This window comes from Pseudophryne corroboree, chromosome 3 (genome assembly GCF_028390025.1).
Source record: "Pseudophryne corroboree isolate aPseCor3 chromosome 3, aPseCor3.hap2, whole genome shotgun sequence".
In the NCBI taxonomy this organism is placed as follows: Eukaryota; Metazoa; Chordata; class Amphibia; order Anura; family Myobatrachidae; genus Pseudophryne; species Pseudophryne corroboree.
Window position 1 is genome coordinate 88,530,256 of NC_086446.1, and position 20,280 is coordinate 88,550,535.

At 45.9% G+C, this 20,280-nt stretch overlaps 1 protein-coding gene across 7 annotated transcripts in view; it reads right to left on the reverse strand.

Moving 5' to 3' along the window:
* The window catches only part of LOC135057044 (gastrula zinc finger protein XlCGF26.1-like), a 353,457-nt gene that overhangs the window by 291,675 nt on the left and 41,502 nt on the right, over nucleotides 1-20,280 (reverse strand). For all 7 annotated transcript variants that reach the window (XM_063962905.1, XM_063962904.1, XM_063962906.1 and 4 more), the window contains exons 3-6: nucleotides 8,853-9,044; nucleotides 8,323-8,446; nucleotides 8,109-8,206; nucleotides 7,865-7,976 (exon numbers count right to left, since the gene is read on the reverse strand). In XM_063962905.1, coding sequence (XP_063818975.1) covers nucleotides 7,865-7,976; nucleotides 8,109-8,206; nucleotides 8,323-8,446; nucleotides 8,853-9,044 — 526 coding nt within the window. The remainder of the gene's footprint in view (nucleotides 1-7,864; nucleotides 7,977-8,108; nucleotides 8,207-8,322; nucleotides 8,447-8,852; nucleotides 9,045-20,280) is intronic.

The window sequence follows — 20,280 nt, forward strand, 5'->3', positions numbered from 1 at the left end:
AGAAGTGACTGCTGGGAATGGGGCATTATACAGTAACACCAGGGGAGGTGTCTGGGTGATGACTGGAGAGGTGACTGCTGGGAATGGGGCATTATACAGTAACACCAGGGGAGGTGTCTGGGTGATGACTGGAGAGGTGACTGCTGGGAATGGGGCATTATACAGTAACACCAGGGGAGGTGTCTGGGTGATGACTGGAGAGGTGACTACTGGGAATGGGGCGTTATACAGTAACACCAGGGGAGGTGTCTGGGTGATGACTGGAGAGGTGACTGCTGGGGATGGGGCATTATTATGTAACACCAGGGGAGGTGTCTAGGTGATGACTGGAGAGGTGACTGCTGGGGATGGGGCATTATTATGTAACACCAGGGGAGGTGTCTAGGTGATGACTGGAGAGGTGACTGCTGGGAATGGGGCATTATTATGTAACACCAGGGGAGGTGTCTGGGTGATGACTGGAGAGGTGACTGCTGGGAATGGGACATTATACAGTAACACCAGGGGAGGTGTCTGGGTGATGACTGGAGAGGTGACTGCTGGGAATGGGGCATTATACAGTAACACCAGGGGAGGTGTCTGGGTGATGACTGGAGAGGTGACTGCTGGGAATGGGGCATTATACAGTAACACCAGGGGAGGTGTCTGGGTGATGACTGGAGAGGTGACTGCTGGGAATGGGGCATTATACAGTAACACCAGGGGAGGTGTCTGGGTGATGACTGGAGAGGTGACTGCTGGGAATGGGACATTATACAGTAACACCAGGGGAGGTGTCTGGGTGATGACTGGAGAGGTGACTGCTGGGAATGGGACATTATACAGTAACACCAGGGGAGGTGTCTGGGTGATGACTGGAGAGGTGACTGCTGGGAATGGGACATTATACAGTAACACCAGGGGAGGTGTCTGGGTGATAACTGGAGAGGTGACTGCTGGGAATGGGACATTATACAGTAACACCGGGGGAGGTGTCTGGGTGATGATTGTATCATTGTGTCTGTCAGGTTCCCACAAGGTGTCAGGATGTCACTATCTATTTATCCATGGAGGAGAGGGAGTATTTACAGGGACACAAGGATCTGTACAAGGACGTGATGATGGAGAACCACCTGACCCTCACATCACTGGGTATGTGGAGACTGATTCATTGTGAAGGACATAAGCGTTTTGAAGGCCTACACATATCTATCACTTGGTAATAATACATAAAACAATGTACTCAGCCACTGTGTCTCTACTACAGGTGGACCCAGTCACAGAGATACCCCAGTGAGATGTCCTCCTCCTCTTTATTCACAGGATTGTACAGAGCAGAATCACAGGATCCCACAGGAGGACCAGGAAGGTGGGATTTTTTTTACCTGGCTGCCTCCTCTTCTGGGGAATGGGCCCCAGGATTCGTGTTCTTTCCTTGCTTAGTTGTGCATGACACAGGCCCCATCTGGCTTACATTAAATTATTTTGTTCTCTCAACAATGTTTATAGCAACGGGGGGCCGGCTGGCTAGCATTCGCTGGCCAGTAGCATGATCTTGATCAATCATCCAACTTCTCTTGTTTGAACAACCCAGTTCCGGATTTGGGTGGTCATTCCGAGTTGATCGCTAGCTGCATTCGTTCGCTGTGCAGCGATGAGGGGAAAAAAAGTAACTTCTGCGCATGCGGCGCACTCTTACAATGAACGATGTAGTTTTACACAGGGTCTAGCGATGCTTTTCAGTCGCACTGGCAGCCGCAGAGTGATTGACAGGAAGAGGGCGTTTCTGGGTGTCAACTGACTGTTTTCAGGGAGTGTTTGGAAAAACGCAGGCATGGCTGGGCGAACGCAGGCCGTGTTTGTGACGTCAAATCAGGAACTGAATGGTCTGAAGTGATCGCAAGCGCTGAGTAGGTTTGAAGCTACTCTGAAACTGCACAAAATTATTTTGTAGCTGCTCTGCGATCCCTTCGTTCGCACTTCTGCTAAGCTAAAATACACTCCCAGTGGGCGCCGGCATAGCGTTTGCACGGCTGCTAAAATAGGATTTTAATACCCATCGGTAAATCCTTTTCTCTTAGTCCGTAGAGGATGCTCGGGACTCCGTAAGGACCATGGGGTTTAGACGGGATCCGCAGGAGACATGGGCACACTATAAGACTTTGAATGGGTGTGAACTGGCTCCTCCCTCTATGCCCTCCTCCAGACCTCAGTTAGAAAACTGTGCCCAGGGAGACTGACATTTCGAGCAAAGAATTTATTGTTTAAACACAGTGAGTGTCACACCAGCTCACACCACAAACATACCGCAGAACGTGGCATTCAATAGAATACCAGCCAACGGGATGAAAAATACACAGCCACATGCTGAGAGAATATGCAACACAACCAGTGTGTCAACAGTCAACACAACCAATAATAAAACACCGCCTGCCATGGCAAGCACACCGTCAGCAACAGCCTGACAGAAAGAAACACCACCAGAGTGCAACTATAACCAAGAACTGCAGACACAGTACGCACTGGGACAGGCGCCCAGCATCCTCTACGGACTAAGAGAAAAGGATTTACCGGTAGGTATTAAAATCCTATTTTCTCATACGTCCTAGAGGATGCTGGGGACTCCGTAAGGACCATGGGGTTTATACCAAAGCTCCAGACCGGGCGGGAGAGTGCGGACAACTCTGCAGCACCGATTGAGCAACCATGAGGTCCTCAGCAGCCAGGGTATCAAATTCGTACAGTTTAGCAAAAGAGTTTGAACCCGACCAAGTAGCCGCTCGGCAAAGTTGAACCGCCGAGACTCCTCGGGCATCCGCCCAAGAAGAGCCCGTCTTCCTAGCAGAATGGGTCTCCACCAACAACGGTAACGGCAATCCAGCCGTAGAACGAGCACACCGAATCGTATCACAGATCCAGCGTAAAACAGACTGCATAGACGCAGGTGTCCCAATCATGCTGGGAGCATACTGGACAAACAGAGCCTCTGTTTTCCCAACCTGAGCAAACGAGATGACAAAAATAGTCAAAGCCCCGACGACATTGAGAGCCTTTGAATCAGCCAAAGCTTAAGTAACCGCAGGCATCACAATAGGCTGGTTTCTGCGAAACACAGAACCACCTTCTTTGCAGAACTATTATACGAGTTCTGAATTCCGCTATATCCACATGGAAGATCCAACAGGAGCTCGTGAGACAAAAGCAGCTACTTCCGACACACGCCTTGCGGACGCCAAATCCAGTAGCATGACCACTCTTCCAGAGAGAAATTTTAACACAACCTTTCATAAAGGTTCCAAACAGTGTGACACAAGAAAACACAACACCACGTCAAGGTCCCATGGTGCCAATGGGGGCACAACCGGAGGTTGGATGTGCAGTACTACTTTCACGAAAGTCCGAACTTCCAGAAAGGTGGCCAATTCTTTTTTTTTTTTGAGAAAATTTATAAGGCCAAAACTGCACTGAAATGGAGCCTAACTTTAGGCCTGCATCCACAACTGCTTGCAAGGAGAGAAGAACGACCCAGCTGAAAATCTTCCGTCGGAGCCTTCTTGTATTCATACCAAGACACATCTTTACGCCGACTACGGTGGTAAGGTTATGCCGTTACTTCTTTTCTAGCCTGAAGAACTGTGGAAACGACTTCACTGGGAATACTTTTTCTGGCTAGGATATGGCATTCAACCTCCACGCCATCAAACGCAGCCACGGTAAGTCTTGAAACCCTCCCGGATCTTTGTAACAGTTCCTCACGTAGACGAAGCGGTCAGAAATCTTCCATGAGTAATCATGAAAACCTGCAAACCAAGCACTCCTTGGCTAGACCGGAACAATGAGGATCTCCTGAACCTTTGTTCATCTTACAGTTATCCCTTCAGAAAAAGGTGAAAATGGAGGGAACACATAGACCAACTGAAAACACCCAAGGTGTCACGACGGCGTCCACTGCCATAGCTTGAGTGTCCCTTGACCAGGAACAATATCCTTGAGGCCTATTATTGAGGCGAAACGCCAACATGTCCAATTGAGGTACTCCTCAAAGACTTGTCACTTTTGTGAAAACTTCTCGATGACGACTGTATTTCTCCCGGAAGGAGATTGCGGCTGCAGAGGAAATCTAATTCTCCGTAGTTTACCTCCGGGGCGTAAACTAATATAGCGTTTATCAGTTTTTCCACCCAGCGGCAAATTTTTTGCACCTTCTGCCATTTCCGATTTGCTCCTTGTTCCGCCTTAGCGGATTACTTACGCCACTGCTGTCAAGTTGTCCGACAGAAGTAACACGGGCAGACCACGAAAAATATGTTAGTCGAAAATAGCTCTTAATTCAAGAAAGCATAATACAGACAAGCTTCCCAGCTTGACCTTTTCCTCCGGAAATACATCCCTTGCAAGGACTAATCCCCAGCCTCGGAGATCTGCATGCATGAACACCAGGATCTAATCTTGGATCCAGAACCTTCGTCCCTCCAGAAGGTAAGAACCGAGCAGACACCTTAGGAGCGACGTCCTGGCCAGTAGGATCACATTCCGGTACATGTGCAGGTGAGACCCGGACCACATTTCCATCTGGTCCCTTGAAAACAGTCACCGAAAAGGCCTCTTAGGCCGCACCCCTCCGCTTCTTAACGGAACATAATGATGGATTGTTACTGCAAAACTGATCCGACTCCGGATCCTCAGACCTCTTTCCACAGGAAAAACACAGAACCTCAACCGTTCAGTATCTACTCTGACACCCACCCCCGACATCTGCGTCGTTGGGAACAACAGCCATTCCCTGTGTTGCAGAACAGTCAGAGAGAAATAACGCCTTGCACCACTTGACCTCGCTTTAATCAGAAGAGCGTCTCAGTACAGAATAACAGTGGCTCCTATTATTGAAAGAAAACCATCATACTGCCATCACTCCGGTGAAATGGCAAATACAATCCTGGATCTCCCACCAGGTAAACTGAATGCGGAAAACAACGCATTTAAACCTCTTATTTTTTTATTTATTTTTTAAACAGGGGACAGCAGGACAATGCCTTGAACCTGACGCACCTCTGGTATGGCGTCGTGTACTACCTCCCCTTCCAGAGGGGAAACGGCAAGATCTATTAGAAAATCAGTGAGGGGAACATCTGTAACTCCAGAATGTTCCCATTTGGATTCTACAAGTAACTCACAGGTCCTGGTCTATTCCCGGACTAACGGAAAAGTAGTAGATGAGTCCCCACCGGAGTGGGGTCCAGTCAGATAGATTCAGCACCATGTGGTGGATGTGGTAGAAACAGAAAACACCATCTGCCTCTGCGAACCTAACAAGGCTGCAGAACACCTACCTTATCACCTTCCATTGTCTGCACAGAAAAGGAAAAAAGAACGGTATCGAACCGGTTAAAACGACTGCATCCCACAAAAGAATGCGTCACCAACCTTTGTAAGGGAATCTATCTCACGAAGTTAGATTTACCAGCAGTATCCACCGAGATTGACTGAACAGAGGCATCCCCAAACAGTGGTACACCGTCCCAGGGAAAAACTCTAATATCTCTCGGAGTCAGCCTCAGCGGTCCCCCGGCCACACCTCCTGTATACGCACGGCAGTCTGCCGCAATGTTATAGAGAAGAACCCACATAAGGAACATACCCTCTCCTTTTAGGGTAAATCTATCGGATGCCTTTCCGAATATAAACACTCCCCCCTGTGCATGTAATGCAAATAACATCAAAGCATAGAAATAAAATATCACTTAGCTTCCTGTATACGATCCTTTGTGACAGGGCCCCGTGTCGACCAGGAGCTGACTTTCGCAGCATTCTATCCGCGGTGGGAAAAGAATAACCATTCGGACTCCTTGAGATGATCCGAGACCAACTCTTCATGGCCGACCTAGAGCTTTATCAACAGAGCGACCAGCACATGAGAAGGAATACTATTACTTCAGCAGCCATTATAAGTCATAAAATGAATATACATAAAATTACACGCATATCCTATATATATATATATATATATATATATATATATCTCTATCATACATGTAAGCGGATAATCCGGAACCATCGGGTCCCGAGTGACATTAATGTGTTCTGAATATGTATGACTATGTACTGAATGCCCCAGTTGTGGATCTACTAGGAAACAGTATGGTCGACAGAAACAAGTATTCGTCGACAGCAGGGAGTAGTAAGCAGGCAAAATAACAGTCATGCAACTCCAAGGGGACTGAGGGAAGTATACAGAAATAAATTTAAATACACTCCCCCCCCCTTATACTACCATGTCTGTGCTCGGGCTACAGGCCCATGGCAACCGCACCATAAATATATACATATAAAACATATATACAGGTCTAAGCTAGTTACTGCATGTTAATTTACACCCAGTAAAAACAGCTGGTGCCGACAGAGTCGGCCACACACTAACTGTGTCTCCCCTACAGTAATTACTGTTAACAAGTACACAACTACGACCCGCTGAAACAGGCGTTGGCGATACCGACAGTGATCCCCATCTATGACAGAGCACACACTCCTGACGACACATGTTGGCTAAAGCTATATTGGATAACCGACAGGGAGCACACCAATATATATATATATATATATATATATATATATATACACACACACATATATATACACATACACATACATACGCATAATATACAGAGTATATGCCCATATGTCTAACATAGTGCTATAACTTACACTGTATAGCACTAAACACCGTGCCCCCCCACAACTGCACTGTTTTTGGCGGGGACATATAGAAAATGGCGCTGTATCCCGAAGTGAGGGCTAAGCCCCTCCCCTTCTCGCCGCGCTTCAGCGCTCTAACAATATAGCCTTAATTATATATATATATACACCTATATAGCTGCCCAGGGCGCTCCCCCTTAGCGCCCTGCACCCTTGTAACGACCGTTGGCGTGTGGGAGCAATGGCGCGTTGCGGTATCCGGCGGGGGTATCGTAAACAGTGGCCAGACACCTAAAAAGAACATATGCCAGCTGTAACAACTTACAGTAACTTGCTGCCTAGCGCGCAATCCCCCCCCCACCCCCCCAGCAACCTGTGAGTGCCGTCGGTGTGTGGGAGCATGGAGCGCAGCGTGACCGCTGCATGTTACCTCCGTTACTGAAGTCTTCTGCCGTCTGAAGTCTTCTTTTCTTCTCATACTCACCCGGCTTCTGCCTTCTGACTTCTGTGAGGGGGGTGACGGCGTGGCTCCGGGAACAAGCAGCTAGGCGAAGAAGTGATCGAACCCTCTGGAGCTAATGGTGTCCAGTAGCCTAAGAAGCAGAGCCCTTAACTAAGAAGAAGTAGGTCTGACTTCTCTCCCCTCACTCCCACGCTGCAGAGAGCCTGTAGCCAGCAGGTCTCCCTGAAGATAAAAAACCTAACAAAGTCTTTTAGAGAAACTCAGTAGAGCTCCCCTAGTGTGTGTCCAGTCACTCCTGGGCACAAAGTCTAACTGAGGTCTGGAGGAGGGGCATAGAGGGAGGAGCCAGTTCACAACCATTCAAAGCCTTATAGTGTGCTCATGTCTCCTGCGGATCCCGTCTATACCCCATGGTCCTTACGGATTGCCCAGCATCCTCTAGGACGTATGAGAAAAACTGCTAGCAAGCGATCAACTCGGAATGACCACCTTGGTTAGAGTGCTTTCACTTTGTCAATGGGCGCTTCCTGAGGTGCTAGGTGGAGTTGCTCTGTAGAACAATGCTACCAGGCCTCTCTGCGGTCCTCTACGCATATCTACATTAGATTACTCATGTGGGACTCCTTCACCTCCAAAGATACTAGACGAGTGTGTAGAATAAGAGACTACTGAAGTGGTTGAACAAGGAGAATATGTTATTCTTTTCTGTAATAATTGATTATTACTCACCTGTGCTGATATCTGTAGGGATTTCCTCCTCCTTACACTGCTGATCACCCCTCACATACATCTCTTCTTCTCCCTCTATATCTTCTACTTTATTATCAGTCAGACCTTTACCCTAAGTAATATACAGAACAATAAAATAATACGTTAAATATACCTAATTTCATTAATTCACTGTAAGTAGAAGTCCAGTAAAAATAACATGGACAGCAAATCATATAGTATAAAGTCACTAAATCCCCCCTACCTGATTCTCCTGTGGGGTCCTATGATTCTCCTCTGTGCCATCCTGTGAATAAGGAGGACCGAAACATCTCTCTGGGGAATCCCTGTAACTGGACCCATCTGTATGAGACACACAGTGACTAAGTACACTGTTTTAGTATGATTACCATGCGATGCGAATGTATAGGCTTTCAAAATGCTCCTGTTCTTTACAATGAATAAAAGTATCCTCTTACCCAGTGATGTGAGGGTCAGGTGATTCTCCATCATCACATCCTTGTACATATCCTTGTGTCCCTGTAAATACTCCCACTCCTCCATGGAGAGATAGACAGTGACATCCTGACACCTTATAGGAACCTGACACACACAATGACAGAGTCATCACCCAGACACCTCTGGTGTTACTGTATAATGCCCCATTCCCAACAGTCACCTCTCCAGTCATCACCCAGACACCTCCCCTGGTGTTACTGTATAATGTCCCATTCCCAGCAGTCACCTCTCCAGTCATCACCCAGACACCTCCCCTGGTGTTACTGTATAATGCCCCATTCCCAGCAGTCACCTCTCCAGTCATCACCCAGACACCTCCCCTGGTGTTACTGTATAATGTCCCATTCCCAGGAGTCACCTCTCCAGTCATCACCCATACACCTCCCCTGGTGTTACTGTATAATGCCCCATTCCCAGCAGTCACCTCTCCAGTCATCACCCAGACACCTTCCCTGATGTTACTGTATAATGCCCCATTCCCAGCAATCACCTCTCCAGTCAGCAGCTGAATGATCTTGTTGGTGAGTTCCAGGATCTTCTGGTCATTGTCTCTCTCATGTATCAGTGAGTGAGGTGGAGGCACCGTGATGGGTCTCCGGGTCCTGCTCCATCCTCCTGACACACAGGGATGGCTACTGGGTTTCTTACACTCACCGGATGTCTTCTTCACTACTGTGTAATCCTGTGGAATGAGAGACATTAATAAACAGCTAAATTAAACTCCACCTATATGGAACTCTTTTTTTAAGAATTATTTATGCATAAGACACAAAGCAGAGGTTATGGTAGACTTACCTAGATAACCTTATTTCTCTGAAGTCCACAGGATCTACCTTGGGATATATAGTAGCAACAGCGGAACGAGCAACAAATAGTTAAGCTTTTCAGGCTCCCAGGATGCAATGGGCCAGCCCCCTATATCCCTGCCTTCCGGCTCAGGCAATTCAGTTGGTTCCAGAGCTCAAGGCAGGAGCAGTTCCAGAGTGAGACGCATTCAGGCAAGAAGAACATACACACACTCTTCAATACCAAATGACAGGAAGAGGTTAGTAAGTGTATAGATTCTCAAAATAGGTGCGTCAGGGTGTGAGCCCCGTGGACACTGTGGACTTCACAGAAACAAGGTTATCTAGGCAAGTCTACCATAACCTCAGCTTTCTCTATCAGGGTCCACAGTGATCCACAGGATCTACCGTGAAACATCCCAAAACAGCCACTAGTGGAGGGGATGCTCCTGATTGGACAGGGGAATCCTACACCCAAATGCAGCATCCTGAGAGGCAAATGTCAAATACATAATGTCTAATGAATGTTAAATGGAATACCATGTGGCTGCCTTACAGATCTGTCCAGCTGAGGCACCACGGTATGCTGCCCATGATGAATCTACCTTACTAGTAGAGTGGGCAGAGACATTATCTGGAATAGGGAGAACAGCTTGGGAGTATGCTTCTGAGATCGTTATCTGAAGCCATCTCGCCAGTGTTTATCCACAGGCCATCCACTCTTGTGAAATCCGTGTAGGATGCAGAGACTCTGTCCTTCTGATGGCACTGGTACGATCTACGTAGATCCTTGAAGCATGAACTACGTCCAATGATGCATCTCCCGAAGAGAGGTCCGGTACCTGAAAAGCCTGAACTACAATTTCTTCATTAAGGTGGAACTTAGATACCACCTTAGGAAGATACCCTGATTTAGTTTGGAAAACTGCTCTATCTAGATGAAATACCAGAAATGGAGGAAGACCTGATAGCGCCCCTAAATCTGATACTGTTCTAGCTGAAGTAATTGCTAGAAGAAATGGAACATTAGCTGTCAACCATTTGAGATCCACATGATTCAGTGGTTCAACTGGGGCAACTTGAAGTGCCCAGAGGACTATTTCTAGATCCCAAGGGGCTGTGGGGGGAACAAAAGGAGGTTAAATGTAGAGCATTTCTAGGAAAAAAAGTGTGAACATCCTGTAGGTTAGCAATTTTCTTTTGGAACCATACGGTTAATGCTGGCACTTGTACCTTCCAGGAAGCTAAGCGGAGACCTTTGTCCATTCCTGCTTGAAGAAATTCTAGAATTCTTGAAACTCTGAAAGAACTAGGGTCATATTTTCTGGCATCGCACCATTGAAAATACGCATGCCATATCCGGTAATAGATGCGAGTAGAGGATGGTTTCCTTGCTTTAAACATCATTTGAATTACCTCTTGTGAAAAACCTTTCGCTTTCAAGATGGATGCCTCAAGAGCCACACCGTCAAGGACAGTCGATCCAGGTGTTTGTAGAGACAGGACCCCTGATCAGTAGATCTGGACGTTGAGGCAGAAGGAACGGAGTATCCGCGGACAGCCTCTGCAGATCTGTGTACCAATTATGTCTGGGCCACGCCAGAGCTATTAGTATCACAGCGCCCTTACCTGTTTGAATTTTCGAATCACCCTGGGCAACAGGAAGATTGGTAAACAAAAACATATGCCAGATAAAATTCCCATTCCACTTATAGGGCATCCATGAATATTGCTTCGGGATCCGGTATGAACACTGTGGACACGGCTGAATGATGAAGTTCTGCCCACCGTAATGTGCGGCTTACCGCCTTCATTACCCTTCGGCTGCGAGTGCCTTCTTGGCGATTGAGGTACGCTACTGCCGTTGCATTGTCTGAGCGAATCTGAATTGGCTTTCCCTGAAGTATTTCCTTCGCCTGGGTAAGTGCCCGAAGTTTCAGAAAGCTGATTGGCAGACCACTTTCTTCCTTGTTCCAGTGTCCCTGGAAGATGAACTGTTCTGTCACAGTTCTCCAGCCCTGAAGATTAGCGTCCATTGTCAGAACCTTCCAATCTGAGATCCAAAAGGGTCAACCTATGTCCAAATGGGATGTCTGTAGCCACTCTTCCTGAGGAATAATTATAGACTGAGCATTTATCGTCTGATCTGTTCCATTTGGAGAGAATCAGATGTTGAAGGGGCCTTTAATGGAAATTAGCATATTCTACCATTTCGAATGTCGAGACCATCGATCACAGAACTCGCATTGCTGCATGGATGGATACACTCTAGCTGTGTAGCAACCCCTTAATCCTCGTCTGTATTGTGGATATTTTGTTCAGAGGTAGAAAGATTCTCTGGAGACTGGTATCCAATACAACCTCCCGATGCTTAAGATGAGACTAGGGAGGACTTCGGCTATCCCTAATGTTGCTGGAGAATAGCGAACCTGATATAGCACTGATGGGAAGGTGCTATAGGTACATGTAGGTAAGCATCCTGAGTATCCAGGTACAACATAAAAATCCCCTGGCTTTATTGCCCATATAATCGAATGCAAGGTTTACATATGGAATCGAGGCACACAAATATGTTTGGGGGTGTTTCTTAAAGGCAAAAACATAACCGTGAAACACTGCTTCTCGCACCCAGGTATCTGTGGTGGACTGTTGCCAAACCTGTGCAAAATAGAAGAAGTTGGCCTCCCCTCGCTGGTGGATGCCAGTGCCATCAAGCCTTCTGATTTAGAAGCTGGGCGTCTGGTTGTGCTTGCTGTAAACCTATCCTTTTGCATTCTTTAAACCCGAAAGGGCAGAAAAGCTGGAATCTGGGTTTAACCTTATACGGGGAGATAAAATCCACCTTTTTGGAGTCTGCTTCAGACTGTTTTCTAATTCTGTGCCACACAGAATATTCACAACAACAGGCAAAGAATCCAGGACCTCTTAGATTTCGAGTCAGCCGCCTAAAAAGCTACTGTACCCTATCCAGGGCAGCTTCTTTGCAATATGGGATAACTGTTTTCTTGTAGCCTTTGAAAGATCATCTTCCAAAGCATCTGCCCCCTCTTGGACTTACAGCAACTGGTATTCCCAGGTAGTCTCCCAACCGAGTACTAACCAGGCCCAACACTGCCTAGATTCCAAAATCAGGTGAGATTAAGCATGTCAGTGTGGTTTGTTTGTAAGTTCTACTGCTTTAGCCACCGATGCTGTGGCCAGAGCTGGGCTAGACATTGTGCTAAAGAAAAACAGTTCTTATGAAACCCATCAATCTTTCGGTCATTATATTTATGATGATTGTGTCAGCATATATAAGGAGATTTATGGTAAGAACTTACCTTTGTTAAATTCCTTTCTGCGAGGTACACTGTATTCCACAGGGAATTACATTGGGGTGGAGAGTTGGATCTTGATCCGAGGCACCAACAGGCTAAAAGCTTTGACTGTTCCCAGGATGCATAGCGCTGCCTCCTCTATATCCCCGCCTCCAGGCACTGGAGCACAGTTTTGTTAACCAGTCCATGCAGTAGCAGGTAAAAGAAACGACAACCGTTAGTAGCCACATACAACCACATTCTCACGACAGGACAAAGTACCAGCGGCTAATGCCATACAAACCCAAAGAAGCCAAGTGCGTCAGGGTAGGCGCCCTGTGGAATCCAGTGTACCTCGCAGAAAGATTTAACAAAGGTAAGTTCTTACCATAAATCTCCTTTTCTGCAGCGGGGTACACTGTGATTCCACAGGGAATTACATCGGGGATGTCCTAAAGCTGTTCCTCATGGGAGGGGACGCACTGTAGTGGGCACAAGAATCCGGCGTCCAAAGGAGGCATCCTGGGAGGCGGAAGTATCGAAGGCATAGAACCTTATGAACGTGTTCACTGAGGACCATGTAGCCGCCTTCACAAATGTTCAAGGGACGCACCACGGCGGGCCACCCAAGAAGGTCCAACAGACCGAGTACAATGGGCTTTGGTGGTAGCAGTAGCCGGAAGTCCAGCCTGTACATAAGCTTGTGCAATCACTATTCTAATCCATCTGGCCAAGGTCTGCTTATGAGCAGGCCAGCCACGTTTATGAAAGCCAAAAAGAACAAAAAAAGAGAGAATCAGATCTCTCAAGTGAAGCTGTTCTTTTCTCACAAATATGGATCCCGTACCACATTCAAAGACCGCTCTTTGGGGGACAAACCTGGAGAGTTAAAGGCCAGAAACACAATCTCTGGTTAAGGTAGAAAGACGATACCACCTTAGGCAGATAACCAAAGGCGAGTTCTAAGAACCGCCCAGTCATTGTGAAAAATCAGAAAGGGTGACCGACAGGACAAGGCACCCAAGTCTGAAGCCCGTCTAGCAGAGAGTAAGCCTCTTAAGGTCCACAGACTCAAGAGGTACAAACGGAGACTCTTGTAAGGCAACCAGAACAACCTACAACTCCCAAGGAACCACAGGAGGAACACATGGAGGTTGAACATCAGGCAGAGTCGCAATTTTTCTCTGAAACCATATCGACAAGGCAGACATATGAACCTTGAGGGCGGCCAGACGAAGGCATAATTCCAGGCCCTGTTGCAGGAAAGCCAAAGGTTTGGCAGTACTGAACTCGTACGCTAATTCTTAGCCGCACACCAGGTGAAGTAAGAATTCCAGATCCTATGATAAATCCGAGCAGAAGCCGGTTAACGGCCCTTTAACATAGTTTGAATGACCGCCTCAGAAAATCCTTTGGCCCTCAGAACTAAAGCTTCAAGAGCCACGCCGTCAAAGCCAGTCGGGCCAGATCCTGGTAGACACAAGGGTCCTAAACGAGGATGTCTGGGTGTTGCGGAAGTAGAAGAGTACGCTCTATCGAGAGACCCTGCAGGTCTGAGAACCAATGCCATCTGGGCCAAGCTGGAGCAATTAGAAGTAGTATTCCTCCTTCTTGCTTGAACTTCCGTATTACCCTGAGCAGAATTGACACCGGAGGGAACACGTACAGCAGCCGAAGTTCCATGGAATTGCCAGTGCGTCCACGAATGCTGCTTGAGGATGCCTTGTTCTTCCTCCAAAGACCGGAACCTTGTCTACATCTGGTAGGCCCAACTTGTTCACTAGGAGTTGAAAAAAATCTGGATGAAGACTCCACTCTCCGGCGTGTACGTCCCGACGACTGAGGAAGACCGTTTCCCTGTTGAAGATCCCCGGAATGAATACTGCCGGCAGATGGCGTTCCGCCCAAAGAAGAATCTTTGACACTTCCATCACTGCCATGTGGCTTCGAGCGTCGCCTTGATGCTTTATGTACGCCACGGCGTTGTCCGACTGTACTTGAACAAGCCTGTTCTGTACTAGAGGCAGGGCCAGTTTCAAAGCACTGAACACTGCCCGCAACTCCAGAATGCTTATCGGGAGGAGAGATTCCTTCCTGGTCCACTGATCTTGAAGAGAGTGTTGCTCCAACACCGCTCCCCAACCCCGCAGATTGGCATCCGTCGTTAGAAGGACCCAGTTGGAGATCCAGAAGGGACGAGCCCTGCTCAACTGATGAGTCCTGTAGCCACCAGGTCAGTGACAGGCAAACCTCCGGAGTCAAGGAGATCATGCGAGTCCTGATCCAAATGTAGAGTTTTTGCTTTTACCGGATCCGAAGGGATGACTGTCCAGCAAAACTGACGAGGAGGACGTTTCTTGAAAGAGATGGCGTATCCGTGAGCGACTACTTCTCTTACCCAAGCATCCGAAGTGGTCTGTAACCATACCTGGGCAAACCGTAGAAGTTGGCCTCCCACCCTGGGATCTCCCAGGGGAAGGCCCGCCCCGTCATTCAGCAGGTTTGTCTGTTTTGGAAGCAGGCTGACGGGCAGCCCAGGCACGTTTAGGTTTGGGCTTGGTGGATTTGGAAGTGCAGGCCTGTTTCGGGTACACCTGACCCTTTGTTTTACCTGGAGGTCGAAAGGAACAAAAGGAAGTACTCTTAGCCTTCGGAGCCGAAGGATTAGGACTAGGCAGACAGGCAGTCTTAGCAGATGCCAAGTCAGCAACAATCTTGTGGAGACCTTCTTCAAAAAGGATGTTTCCGTTAAAGGGGATCACCTCCAAGGTCTTTTTAGAGTCCAGATCTACAGACCAGGGCCGCAACCAGAGAATCCGGCGAGCCAGAATGGACGTAGTAGACGCTTTGGCCGCCAGAACACTTGCATCAGATACTGCCTCCTGAATATGAGAGGCTGTAATAATATATGAAAGACACTGTCTAGAATTATCAGGAAAATTAGACGGTAGCTCCACTTCAACTTTCTGAACCCAGACTTCAATAGCTTTAGCAGCCCAAGAAGCCACAATAGTGGGCCTATGCACAGCTCTGCAAGAGTATAAATAGACTTCAAGCAACCCTCCAAACGCTTATCCGTCGGTTCCTTCAGAGAGGTGACGGTAGTGACAGGCAGAGCAGAGGACAACACCAGACGCGCGACTTGTGAGTCCACCGGCGGCGGTGTGACCCAATTTTTACTTAACTCCGCAGCGAGGGGATAATGAGCTAGCATCTTTTTAGACAGGGAGAATTTCTTTCCTGGATACTCCCAGGATTCCTGACGTATGTCAACTAAGTGGTCAGAATGGGGTAAAACTAATTTAGTAACCTTTCTGGCGCTTGAACTTATCTGGATTTTTAGAGGTATCTGGAGGTTCTGCGTCATCATCAATTTGAAGAATCAGCCTGATCGCTTCGAAGAGGTCAGGAACATCCACCTGTGTTATAGATTCCCCATCAGAAGCATCTGCATCAGTGTCTGAGGGATCAGTATATGCGCCATCTTCATCAGATGAAGCATCTGAAACATGTGTGGATTGTGAGGAAGTAATGGCCCGCTTAGATGACCCCATGGTCCTAGGTGGGCGACGGTTAGGATTTGCTTAGCCAAAGACTGATTTAATTGCTGTAACTGAGTGGACAGAGTATCTGCCCATGGCGGATTAACAGCGGGAACAATATGTGGCTGTAATGGCACAGGAGGTCCCAAAGGGGGAGCAAGTCTGGTTACTAGCGTAGTCAGTAAATGATAGAAAACAGCCCACGGTGAGTCTTGGTGTACCCCCGTTGCTGCAGACTGACTGGGGGGTATAGAACCCCCAGCACCTGAACCCTCATCTGCTATGTTTTCCTCTGAGCTATCCGTGGCTTCAGCACTGCATTTTGCAGGATCAGCCATGGATCTATCGCCCTGTTTAGCCAACATTATATGAAAGGCGTAATAGTACAATACAGGCAGACAAAGTACCTGAAAAAAAACCCTGTATAGTGTGACTGCAAGCAGAGCACAAACAGAGGATTTAAGAGGTATATGGAGACTGTAATACACAGAGAAAAATACCAAAGTAGTATATCCTGTGAAACACTATATTATATGAGAACCCTGATGCACTTGGCCCCTTCAGGGAACAGAATATATAGGGATAGCAATATTTGTGAGATACACGGAATAGAGATCACACAGCAGCTATTAACACACACAGTCACATGTACAATGCAGAAATTATTACAAACAACAATAAAACTGCAGTGGACTAGCAATACTAAATAACTGGACTACTGAGTAAAGGTATATATAATATATATATATATATATATATATATATATATATATATATATATATATATATATATATATATATAAAAATGCACAGTAAAAACTGGATGTATATCACAGGGTACTTGTACTAAATATCCCTGAATGTATGCACTTGTTCTTAACTAACACTGTCTAAATGACATGTAGAATACTTAAGTGTCCTGTAAATGCACAGCGCTGATGATTCAGGCGCTTTACAGAGGAGATATTGCTCAGCAGTCCCAGAATCAGCTCAGCATGTGTTTAATGGCGCCCAAACGCTGACAGGGAGTGATGCAGCTCCAGGGTGGAAACACTTGCAGTAAATGGCGCCTGGGGCTAAGGGAGGGGCTACAGGTCAGAGCCTTATCCCCTTGCTGGACTTCACCACCAGGTACTGCGGGGCCTATAGCCAACGGATTATTAGAAATCCGACCAGTGCCCCTTGCCCTGGTGGTCTAGTGGGGTTCCTGTACGGCCAAAGTGTCCACGCCAGCGCGCGCGATCTGTCTCCTGGAGACCGAGCCAGATCGCGGTTTCAGCGGGTCCCGGCAACCAGGGTGCAGGAGTATACAGCGCCGCTGGGGGAGGTGACATATAGCAGCTAGTGCTTGTGCTGCGGCCCTTGAAGTCTTATTTCTTCAAAAAGCTCTTTTCAGGGCTGCCTAGCGCAGCCCTCCCTGTTAGCTGCCTGCACTGCATGGCACCAACTTACAAACTGAGCTCCAGTGCCTGGAGGCGGGGATATAGAGGAGGCGGCACTATGCATCCTGGGAACAGTCAAAGCTTTTAGCCTGTTGGTGCCTTGGATCAAATTCCAACCATACACCCCGATGTTATTCCCTGTGGATTCACAGTGTACCCCGCTGCAGAAAATTTAGATTTGCGCACTAGTCTCACTACGTGTGCAACTACCCTGGAAGGAATCTCCCTTTTAAAGAGTCCATTATAGAAAAGGATAATAATAACCCCTCTTGGGAATCTTAAATTACCTACTGGTTGTAACCCATGCCTTTGCATTATTTCCCTCTGCTGAACAGAATTAGGAAATTCTGTTGGACGTTTAAATCCAAACGCCTCCTAGATTGACAAATAGATTTGACTACCTGAATTAAATCAGGTATTCCACTTTAGAAGAGTGTTCCTCTTCTAATATTTCAGAATGGGAGGATTCAGCTTCATCATATGAAGTACCCTCTGATTCTGAAAATAATGTCGACAGTGAAGATAGTAACTTCCTGTCTATGTGACTTACACTGGATGTGGCATAATGCCAGTGGGATGTTGCATGTAAGGGTTACCTGGGAACCCCACACCTGGTACAGTAGCAGATGCCTGTTAATCCAGACAACATCTGTGCAAAAACTGCCAAAGGAGGATCTTATGTTAATTAACAAGTACCTGACCTGGATCTGTATATTCAGAAAGTTTTTACACTACCAGGCACCTTGTACCAGATCCTGTGTGGTTAACCCAGTTTAGTGGACACATGTTAATGCAGTCCTCACCATTTCCTTTCTTGGACATAGCAACAATTATTACCACAATAATCAGTGAAATTCTCCGCATAAATGTGACCGTCCTCACTTCAATGCTACAAAGTGAAGTACAAATAGAATAACAGAGAGAAACAGCTTAACAGAAACAGAAGTTAAAGTCAGCAGTCACACTAGCAATCAGTCACACCAAAAAGAAGCATTAATGCACTGAGGAAAATCACTGTTGGTTGAAACACCTGTCAGGCTGCAGCTGTAGGATTGTCTGTTATGGATCTGTTTTGAAGAATAAAATCACCATTTCTTTTCATCTAAATGTGAGTGCTGGTATTTTTTCATATTTTTGCTCCTGCTCTGGAAAAGGGAGTGTGGATACTGATACTTTATTACCCTGCGCCAAAATTTTTTGTCATTTGCTGTCTTTATAATATATTATATATATATATATCGTTGAAAAGATATAAGACCTTTATCGCGCTAAAGATGTGAAAGCTTCAACTTAGGGAAAATACCCCCTGTTAGATGGGGTATGAACAGATAGTGAAAGAAGAGATTTCCCCAGGGAGCTGATGTCGTACTTTGGTATGTACAAATTTTGTATAATAAAATAATCTTAAAAAAGAGAGATTGTTTATTTTTTTTAAAAGCAATACATAAAACTGTTTACAATTTGCCCAGAATAACAATAAACAATGTTTGTACAGACGAAAGTTGTGTTGGTAATTCAAACAACATTGCCTTTTTGAAGACACGATAAGATGTATGTCCATATTGTGATTCTTTGATTAATACACCCCTGATGAAGTCTGTAGGACGAAACGCGTTGGTTAGCACATTGTTCTCTGACATCTCTACAAAGAAGATCATTTTGATGTTGTTTGAATTACCAACACAACTATCGTCTGTACAAACATTGTTATTGTTATTCTGGGCAAATTGTAAACAGTTTTATGTATTGCTTTTTAAAAAAAATAAACAATCTCTCTTTTTTAAGATTATTTTATTATACAAAATTTGTACATACCAAAGTACGACATCAGCTCCCTGGGGATATATATATATATATATATATATATATATATATATATATATATATATATATATATATATATATACACACACACACACACACACACACACACACACACACACACACACAGGTTGAGTATACCTTATCCAAAACGCTTGGGTCCACAGGTATTTTGGATATGGGATTTTTCTGTATTTTAGAATAATAGCATGCCATAATGAGATATCATGGTGATGGGACCTAAATCTAAGCACAGAATACATTTATGTTACATATACACCTTATACACACAGCCTGAAAGTCTATTTTGCCAATATTTTTTGTAACTTTGTGCATTAAACAAAGTGTGTCTACATTCACACAATTCATTTAAGTTTCATATACACCTTATACACACAGCCTGAAGGTCATTTAATACAATATTTTTAATAACTTTTAGTATTAAACAAAGTTTGTGTACATTGAGCCATCAAAATCAAAAGGTTTCACTACCTCACTCTTACTCAAAAAAGTCTGTATTCGGAATATTCCGTATTTCGGAATATTTGGATATGGGATACTCAACCTGTATATATTTTTTTTTGTACACATACATACATACATACATACATACATACATACATACATAATACAATATGAACACATTTTTAAACTACTCAATACATATAGTAGGTAGGAACAAAAATTACTGCATTACCTTACACTGTAGAATAGTGTATTCAGACGCACAGCGAATAAAAGAACAGTAAATAGTTACAACGCTCATTTGTATCAGGCACCTAATCAACTACTCAATAACCCCTGGGTTGGTAGGTACTCAGTGCCGTATCACCTGCCTCAGGAGAGTGGGATACAGGCAGATTTAAGCCCCGCTCCATATTCAGCCACACCGCTATAGACGGCTGGGAGAAACAGATGCACCAGTGGACACAGCTGCACAGCAACTTAGACGGACCTTGTTTGTATAAGCGTCTCAGACGGAAGTGGGAATATCAGTTCATGGCAGGAAACTCAGAGGAAACTGGACATGAA